The sequence below is a fragment of the Calonectris borealis genome, chromosome 24 (assembly GCF_964195595.1).
Source record: "Calonectris borealis chromosome 24, bCalBor7.hap1.2, whole genome shotgun sequence".
Classification (NCBI taxonomy): domain Eukaryota; kingdom Metazoa; phylum Chordata; class Aves; order Procellariiformes; family Procellariidae; genus Calonectris; species Calonectris borealis.
Window position 1 is genome coordinate 8,127,712 of NC_134335.1, and position 9,802 is coordinate 8,137,513.

At 63.5% G+C, this 9,802-nt stretch overlaps 1 protein-coding gene across 1 annotated transcript; it reads right to left on the bottom strand.

Moving 5' to 3' along the window:
• Window positions 1-1,377: 1,377 nt before the first annotated feature.
• Window positions 1,378-9,648, bottom strand: ROBO4 (roundabout guidance receptor 4). The gene is given in 21 exon segments (XM_075172957.1): window positions 1,378-1,523; window positions 1,620-1,754; window positions 1,847-2,169; window positions 2,250-2,354; window positions 2,505-2,716; window positions 2,718-2,841; window positions 2,872-3,318; window positions 3,379-3,603; window positions 3,695-3,989; window positions 4,071-4,247; window positions 5,511-5,641; window positions 5,725-5,875; window positions 5,956-6,127; window positions 7,194-7,315; window positions 7,411-7,630; window positions 7,747-7,859; window positions 8,626-8,753; window positions 8,833-8,971; window positions 9,049-9,327; window positions 9,424-9,468; window positions 9,585-9,648. Coding segments are annotated over 21 exon segments (3,753 nt in total).
• Window positions 9,649-9,802: the final 154 nt, after the last annotated feature.

Genomic DNA, 9,802 nt, shown 5'->3' on the forward strand with positions numbered 1-9,802 from the left:
AGGACGCTCAGGGAGGGATGAGGACCCTGGGGACAAGGACAGCTGGAGGGATGAGGACACTGGGGAGGGATGAGGATGCTCAGGAGGGACAAGAAGGATGCTGAGGGAAGGACAAGGACCCTGGGGACAAGGACAGTTGGGAGGGACGAGGATGCTTGGGGAGGCCAAGGAGAGTCACGAGAGATGAGGACCCTGGGGAGGGACAAGGATGCTGGGGAAGGATGAGGAGGATGCTCAGGGGGGGCAAGGACCCGGGGGACAAGGACAATTGGGAGGGACGAGGACGCTGGGGAGGGACAAGGATGGCTGGGAGGGATGAAGGTGGTTGGAAGGCATGAGGACAGTTGGGGGGACGAGCATACATGGGAGGACCAAGGACAAGGACACTGCAGAGGGATGAGGGTGCTGGGGAGGGACAAGGAACGTTTGGGGACAAGAATGCTTGGGGGGATGAGGACACTGGGGAAGGGCGAGGATGCCCAGGGGTTGAGGATCGCTGGGGGGAAGAGGACACTTGGGAAAGACAAGGTTGCTTGGGAGGGACAAGGACAGTAGGGAGGGACAAAGAGGATGGTCGCAGGGGGATGAGGATGGTGGGGAGGGACGAGGAGACTTGGGGAGGGTGAGGACAGTTGGGGAAGGATAAGGATGCTCAGGAGGGCTAAGGACCCTGGGGATGAGGACGCTCGGAGGAGGCACAAGGACATTCAGGAAGGACAAGGTGGTTTGGGAGGGATGAGGACACTTGGGAGGGCCAAGGATGATTGAGGGGGGACAAGGATGCTGAGGAAGGACGTGGGCGATCAGGAAGGACGAAGACCATCAGAAGGAATGAGAACGGTCAATGGGGATGAGGACTGTCAGGGGGACAATAACCCTGGGGAAGGACAAGGACACTTGGGATGGACAACGGTGCTTGGGCTGGATGAGGATGGTTGGGGTACAAGGATGCTGGGGAAGGAGGACACTGGGGAGGGATGAGGACACTTGGAGGGGATGAGTACACTTGGGGAGGATGGGGACACTTGGGGAGGATGAGGACCCTTGGGGAGGATGAGGATGCTGGGGAGGGATGAGGAATTTGGGGAGGGATAGGGACACTGAGGAGGGATGGGGACACTGGGGAAGGATGAGGACCCTTGGGGAGGATGAGGACCCTTGGGGAGGATGAGGATGCTGGGGAGGGACGAGGAATTTGGGGAGGGATGGGGACAGTGAGGGATGGGGACACTAGGGAAGGATGAAGACACTTGGGGAGGATGAGGACCCTTGGGGAGGATAATGACGCTGGAGAAGGAGGGACACCCACCCACCTTGGTGCCACCCACCCTTTGTGGATGGCTTTTGCTAGCAAAGAGCCCCTTTTTGGGGAACTGCTTAATAAAGCTGGATTTTAGCCGAGCCGAGGGGACTCTGGTCTTGCCGTGTCCTACACCCTGGGGACCGCCACGCTCCTGTCCCTCCTGTCCTTGGCTCGCCACCCGCCCTGGCCCAGGGGCTGCCACTCCCCAACCCGTGGCCACCTGGAAAGAAAAGAGGACATTTTTCAGCACCCCGCAATGGGTGACACCCTGCACCACCCCCCGTGCCCATCACCCCAGCGTTGGGGCATCGCTTACCGTGCTGCGGGATGCCCGTGGCCGCCTCCGTCCCGGTTCTCCGTGGGACTCCCAGCGCTGTCCCCCAGTCCCAGGTGGGGATGGGGACCCCGGGCAAGAAGACCCCCTCCAAGGGTGATGGTGGCGGTGAGGAACCTGCTGGGGAGAAGGCAGGAGATGGGGCCATCTCCTCTGGGGATGTGACAATGCTTGGGGTCAAAGCGGGGATCTGGGGACACTTCACTCACCCCCGTAGCCCCCATCGGTGTCCTCAAGGCCAAAGCAGAGGCCATCGACGGCCACAGCCAGTGCCCGGGCAAAGCTGGCATCCAGGAAGAAGGAGCCATCACAGGAGCTCACCAAGCTGCAGCGGGCGCTGGCGAAGTTGTCCTCCGAGACAGACCCCCAGCCATTCAGCAGTGACCCCCCCGGCGAGCCCCTCGTCGCTGGCCGCTCTTCCTCCTCCTCTTCCTCCTCCTCCTCCTCACCCAGCTCGGAGGCTGGTGGCCCAGAGATGTAGCCGTAGGTGTGCGGTGGCGAGAAGGACCGTGGTGTGGTCGGTGCCGGGGGGCTGCGGGGGACATGGCGGGGATGTCGCTGGCACTGGGGGATGCTGCCACCATGGTGGTGTCCCAGGGGGATGGGGTGTACCTGGGGCAGGTGGTGTCCTGGTCCATCTCCAGGTCCTCAGCTACCCTCTGCGGCGTGAGGACCCCATCGCTGAATGCTGGTGAGAGGCGCCCGGTGACAGGGGACCTGTGCCCTGGGTGCCTGGTCGCTGGGGATGTGTCCTTGGGGTACCTGGTGGCCAGGAACATGTCCTTTGGGTGCCTGGTCACCACTGATGGGTCCCTGGGGGGCCTGGTGGCTAGGAACGTGTCCTTGGGGTACCTGGTGACCAGGGACATGTCCTTGGGGTACCTGTTGCCCAGGAACATGTCCCTCCGGTGAACAGTGACTGAGGACATCTCTTCGGGGTGCCTGGTGACTGGGGATGTGTCCCTTGGGTGGTCGGTGGCTGGGGATGTGTCCCTGGGATGCCTGGTGGCTGGTGACATGTTCTCAGGGTACCTGGTGATCAGGAACATGTCCCTTGGGTGCCTGGTCACCACTGATGGGTCCCTGGGGCACCAGGGACATGTCCTTGGGGTACCTGGTGACCAAGAATGTGTCCTTGCAGTGACCGGTGACTGGGGACATTTCCTCAGGGTGCCTGGTGATGGGGGACGTGTCCTTGGGGTGCCTCATGTCTGGGGACATGTCCTTCAGGTACTTGGTGGCTGATGACATGTCCTTTGGGTATCTGGTGGCCAGAAATGTGTCCCTTGGGTGTCTGGTCACTGGTGATGGGTCCCTGGGGCACTTGGTGGTCAGGGACATGTTGGGGTACCTGGTGGCCAGGAATGTGTCCCTGCAGTGCCTGGTGGCTGGGGACTTCTCCTTGGGGAGCCTAGTGACCGGAGACATGTCCCTTGCGTGCCCACTGGCTGGGGACGTGACCTTGGGGTGCCTGGTGGCCGGTGACATGTCCCTCTGGTGCTTGGTCACCAGTGATGGGTCCCTGGGGTGTCTGGTGGCTGGGGACATGTCCTTGGGGTACCTGCTGCCCAGGAACCTGTCACTGCAGTGACTGGGAACCGGGGACATCTCCCTGGGGTGCCTGGTGATTGGGGACATGTCCCGGGGGCACCTGGTGACCAGGGACATGTCCTCAGGGTGCCTGGTGGCTGAGATTGTGTCCCTCTGGTGCCTGGTGGCTGGTGATGGGTCCTTGGGGTGCCTGGTGGCCAGGAACATGTCCTTGGGGTGCTCAGTGGCTAGGGACATATCCCTGGGGCGCTTGGTGACCGGTGACACATCCCTGGGGCTCTCAGTGACCAGGGATGTGTCCCTGGGGTGCCGGGTGACCGGAGACATGTCCCTGGGAATGCCAGTGACTGGGGACATGTCCTTGGGGCACCTGGTGACCGGGGACATGTCCCTGGGGCACACAGTGGCCGGGGACCTGCAGATGCAAGACACGGTGGCTTTTGCAGCATGGGGTTGGGGTGCAGGGCACCCATCTGCATCCCCGGGATGGGGACCCCTAGACTTACCGGGTCACCGGTGGGTGCCAGGCGTGAGGTGGCCTCGGGGGTGTCACTGGTGACCCGGTGATGCCAGAGGCCAGTGAGGCGCTGCCCCTCCGCGGTTTTGGGGAGCTGAAGACCGGCAGCTGCCGTGGGTCCCCTCCGGCCAGCACGGCAGTGGCGGTGTCACCGTCATGTCCCCTTTGCTGAGGCCACCTGGCTGCCAGCCCAAAATCTGTCCCCCACTCACCTCCACTCCCGGTGACGGGGATGTGGCTGGGACCACCCGTGAGCACCGGGGTGCTGTGCACTTGGTGCAGCTCTGCATGGGGCAGGGGGACACAGAGCCATAAGCCACCTCTCCGGTGTCCCCTGTGTCCCCCTGTGCCCGCCCCATACCCACCTCTCTTGCGGATGTGCTCCCAGGGTGCCGGGTTCGGGGTGCTGGGTGAGGTGCGCACCCCGGGGTGCCCCCCACCGCAGCACCCAGTGTCCCCAAGGGGCGGCGGGTGCCCCCCACGGAGGCTGCTGCGGTTGGGGGGCGTGGGGGGGCCGAGGCTTGGCGGCTCCAAGGAGAGGGCTGGAGGGGCAAGAGCAGTCAGAGCACCCATGGGTGCTGAGCCGGGTGTCCCTTGTCCCCTCTGTCCTTGGCTCTGTTTGTCCCCAGGTCCCTGCTGCCTGCAGAGAGGGTCCCACATGCAATGGGGGCACCCAAGTGGCACCAGGGGGTGGGCATATCGGGCACCCTTTGCTGGTCCCATAGCACCCTGGGGGGATCCCAAGCATTTGGTGGGGGTCCCATGGCAGTGGGTGAGGGATCCCATGGAACTGGGCGGTCCCAGGGGACTGGGTGGGGATTACATGGCATCATGTGGGGGTCTCATTGGGATGGGTGGGGGTCCCATGGCACCAGGTGGGAGTCCCAGAGCACTGTGTGGGGGGGTTCCATGGCACTGGGTAGGGGTACCATGGCACCAGGTGGGGGTCCCAGCCTCAGGGGCTCACTGGAGGGGTGGGGGTCCCATGGCACTGGGTAGGGGTCCCAGCCCTGGGGTTCACTGGAGGGGTGGGGGTCCCATGGCATTGGGTAGGGGTCCCAGCCCTGGGGTTCACTGGAGGGGTGGGGGTCCCATGGCAGTGGGTGAGGGATCCCATGGAACTGGGTGGTCTCAGGGGACTGGGGGGGGATCCCATGGCATCATGTGGGAGGTCTCATTGGGATGGGTGGGGGTCCCATGGCCTCAGGTGGGAGTCCCAGAGCACCCTGGGGGGGCGTTCCATGGCACTGGGGTTCACTGGAGGGGTGGGGGTCCCATGGCATTGGGTAGGGGTCCCAGCCCTGGGGTTCACTGGAGGGGTGGGGGTCCCATGGCAGTGGGTGAGGGATCCCATGGAACTGGGTGGTCTCAGGGGACTGGGGGGGGATCCCATGGCATCATGTGGGAGGTCTCATTGGGATGGGTGGGGGTCCCATGGCCCCAGGTGGGAGTCCCAGAGCACCCTGGGGGGGCGTTCCATGGCACTGGGTGGGCGTCCCATGGCACCAGGTGGGGGTCCCAGCCCTGAGACTCACTGGAGGGGTGGGGGTCCCATGGCACTGGGGGTGGGTCCCAGCCCTGGGGCTCGCTGGAGGGGTGGGGGTCCCATGGCTCTGGGGGTCGGTCCCAGCCCTGGGACTCACTGGAGGGGTGGGGGTCCCATGGCACTGGGTAGGGGTCCCAGCCCTGGGACTCACTGGAGGGGTGGGGGTCCCATGGCACTGGGGGTGGGTCCCAGCCCTGGGGCTCGCTGGAGGGGTGGGGGTCCCATGGCTCTGGGGGTCGGTCCCAGCCCTGGGACTCACTGGAGGGGTGGGGGTCCCTGCCATCGCTGCCCAGGAGCCGACTACTGAGGCTGCTGCTGCTGCTGAGGTTTCGGGGGTCACAGCCGGGTTTCCAGGGGCCACTGAGCCATGGTGAGTCACCAGCCACCAGTCTGTGGGGCAAGGGGTGCCATCAGGGTGTCTCGTCCCCACCACATTGGGGAACCCCCGTCTCCCCCACCCCATAGCCGCTCACCTGCGGCGAGCTGCGGCGTCCTGGCTGGCGCGGCGCTGGCAGAGGAGGAGGAGGAGGGCGAGCAAGGCCAACCAAAGCAGCGAGCCAGCGGCTGCGATGACAGCGGGCTGCCGCAGCACCCACACCACCCCGTTGCTCCCCACCGTCAGCCCTGCAAGTGTCCCACCAACGTCACCCCTGTGCCACCACCTTGACCCCCATCTGCACCCCACCTTGCTCCCTGACCCCTACCCAGGACACTGCAGGTGGCGTTGCTGGGGACCCCCAGCCCCGCGCTGTTGAAAGCTGCCACCTGGACACAGAATTCAGCCCCAGGGCTCGGGGGGAGGGTTTCCAGGCGGCGGGTGCCTCCATCCACTGTCCTGTTGGTGGGACGCTGCCAGCCCTCGCCCATTGACCAGACCTGGTATGCACCAAAAGAATGGGCCCCCTTAGATGAATCCCCTCAATGGACCCCCACTGATGGATCCCCAGGGGATGGACCCCTTTGCATGGACCCCCTTGGATGAACACCCCTTGGATGAACACCCCTTGGATGAACATCCCTCGGATGGACCCCCTTAGATGAATCCCTTGATGGACCCTCACTGATGGATCCCTCTTGGATGGACCCCTTTGCATGGACCCCCTTGGATGAACACCCCTTGGATGAACATCCCTTGGATGGACCCCCTTAGATGAATCCCCTCAATGGACCCCCACTGATGGATCCCCCTTGGATGGACCCCTTTGCATGGACCCCCTTGGATGAACACCCCTTGGATGAACATCCCTTGGATGGACCCCCTTAGATGAATCCCCTCAATGGACCCCCACTGATGGATCCCCAGGGGATGGACCCCTTTGCATGGACCCCCTTGGATGAACACCCCTTGGATGAACACCCCTTGGATGAACATCCCTCGGATGGACCCCCTTAGATGAATCCCCTTGATGGACCCTCACTGATGGATCCCTCTTGGATGGACCCCTTTGCATGGACCCCCTTGGATGAACACCCTTTGGATGAACCCCATTGGATGGGCGCCCTTAGATGAGTCCCCTTGATGGACACCCATTGATGGATCCCTCTTGGACAGATCCCTTGGATGACCCCGTCTAAGAAGAATGCCCTAGGTTGAATCCCCTTGGATGGATCCCCTTGGGTTAGATCCACTTGGATGACCCCCTTCCTTAGATTGACCCCTTGGATGGATCTTCTTGGATGGATTCCCTGCTTAGATGGATCTCCTGGGACAGACCTCCACTTTGGTTCGCCCCCTTGGATGAACCCTCTTGTTGAGATCCCTCCTGGATGGACCCCTTACATGCATCCCTTTTGGATGGACTGCTTGGGTGGCCTCTCCCTGGATAGAACCCCACCTTTGAAAGGCTCCCTCCTTGAATGGATCCCGCTTAAACAGAACCCTTGGATGGATTGTCCTTGGCCAGAAGCCCCCCCAGCCTCCCCCCAACCCACCACCCCAAACCTTGTAGCCCTGAATGATGCCATTGTGGGCCTCAGGAGGAGGTGGCTCCCAGCTCACAACCACGGTGCCGTTCCCCATCTCAGCCTGGCTCACGGTGACGTGCTGGGGCGCCGCGCTTGGTACTGCTGGGACAGGGATGCTGAGACACCTGGGACCACCAGCCGACCCCCCCATCCTTCACCTGGGCATCCCTGAGGGCACCTCACGCCCGGCACACCTTTCTCAGGTATCCAGAGGTGCCTGATGTTGCTGTCCAAGCCCTGGGTCCCTCCAGCGTAGGGTCGGACCTTGAACTCGTACTTGTAGCCCCTGCGGAGCGCAGGGATGATGGTGCTGAGCTCCCTGCCTGCGTCGTGTTGGACCCAGGAGGTGCTGGCAGGGAGCAGGCAGCGGTACAGCACCATGTAGCCCTCCGGCACCAGTGCCGGTGTCAGCATCTGGAGGGGACGGGAAGAGTTACGAGGCATAGTGGGACGCAGATGGGACATGGGGATGGAGCTCCGGCCATGTCCATCCCACATCTCCAGTGGGGACATCCCAGCATCACACCAACCCGCCAGCGGAGCCAGACGGCGGCGGCGGGCAGCGCGGTGCCGTTGTCCAGGTGCAGCCTCAAGGCCAGCAGGTCCCGTGGTGCAGCCTCCCGCCGGCCCGTCGGCAGCTGGTCTGTGGGCAGAGGGAGGCTAACAGCAGCGCCAGGCAGGAGCAAGGTCCTCCAGCACCTGCCCAGGCACCCACCCCAGATCACATGCCTGGAGACCCTGATGTCTCCTTAGAAGAACCCAGTCAAATGGATCCCTTGGATGGACACCTCTTGGATGGACACCTTGGACAGAGACCCTTTGATGGATCTGTCTTGGATAGACCTCCTTTGATGGATCCATCTTGGATAGACCTCCTTTGATGGACACCATGGTAGACCCCTATTGATGCATGCCCCTTAGATGGACCCTTTGGATGGATACCTCTTGTTGGATCCCCCTTTAATGGACCCCCCACCTTAGACAGACCCCCTTAAATAGATCCCCTTGGAGGAACCCGCTTGAATGGATCCCCTTTAGATGGACTCTCTTGAATGGATCCCCTTGGATGGACCCCCACCTGGATGCATCCCCTTAGGTGGATCCCCTTGGATGGACATGCTTGAATGGGCCCCTTGGATGGATCCTGTTGGATGGATGCCTTTAGATGGACCTCCTGAGATGGACCCCCCTTCAGAAATACCCCCTTTGATGAACACTCCTTGAATGGACCCCCTTAGATGACTTGGTTGGATGGACCCTTTTTGGATGGACCCCCCTTGGATAGACTCCCCTTGGGTGACCACCTTAGATGAACCCCATTGACCCTGTTAGATGGCTCCCCTTGCATGGACCCCCAGATGACCCTGGGTGCCCGTGCCGGTGGAGGCCATGGAGGTCCCACCACTGACCCTCCACGTGGAGGCGGGCGGTGGCGGCGGCGGTGCCCAGCTGGCTCTGTGCTGTACACACGTAGGTGCCGGCATCGGCGGGCATCACGGCATAGAGGTGCAACGTGTGCTCCTGGTCCACCTCGTGCCTGTGGGTCACCAACTCTCCATTAGCCCCGTCGCTGCCCCACCCTGGGGATGGGACACCTCCACCCTGCCACCGCCTACCTGTCCCAGGGCAGGTCCCCATGCTCCTTGTGCCACTGCACTCGTGGCGCTGGGTCACCTTGGGCGCTGCAGCCCAGCTCCACGGTGCTGCCGGCCACCGCCACCGCATCGCTTGGACGCCGTACGATGGTCGGCTTCTCTGCGGGGGGACATTGAGGACGTGGCACCAAGGCTGAGCATGATGTGTCCACCACCCATGGGAGACCCTCGGCTTACCCAGGACGGAGACGCGTGCGCCCCGGCTCTCCCTCTCGCCTGCCGTGTTGGTTGCCACGCAGACATAGAGCCCGGAGTCGCTCCGTCGCGCCGGTGCCACCCGTAACTTCCCGTTGGTGATCACATACCGGTCACCGGTCAAGTCCAAGGTCACCCCGTCCTTCTTCCAGGTGACGCGGGGTTCGGGGTGCCCCGAGGGTGGCACGCAATCCAGCTCCAACACTTGCCCCGCCGTGGCCACCAAATCACCCGGCTGCAGGCGGAAATTGTCCCGCAGTGCTGCGGTGGGGAGGGGACACCATGGGTGTGGGGGGGGGACACACCAGGATTTTTTGGGGTCCCCCCACCCGCATCATCCCCATGGGGTGTCCTTACCAGCTGCAGTTTGGGGTGTCGTGGCTGTGCCGGGGGGGTGGCAGCCTGGGGGGTGACATGGAGGCCGGTGGGTGCACCGAGCAGGCACGGTCTCAGCCCCGGTGGGGGAGGGGGGGCAGAGTTAAGGGTATTTTACCCCCCCCCCGGGGGGCTGCACTCACCTCCCTGGCGCAGCACGGTGAGGCAGAGCCCCAAGCCCAGCGCCGTCGCCCAGCCGCCCGCCATGCCGGCCCCGGCCAGCCTTCCCGCTTCCTCCCTAAATCCCGGTCCCTCCCCGCCAGCAGCGGGGCCGGATCCAGCTCCGGATGGGGGGGGACAATAGCCGGACGCAGGGGCCGGGAAGTGACGGGGGGCGGGGATGGACAGAAACAGCTCGGCC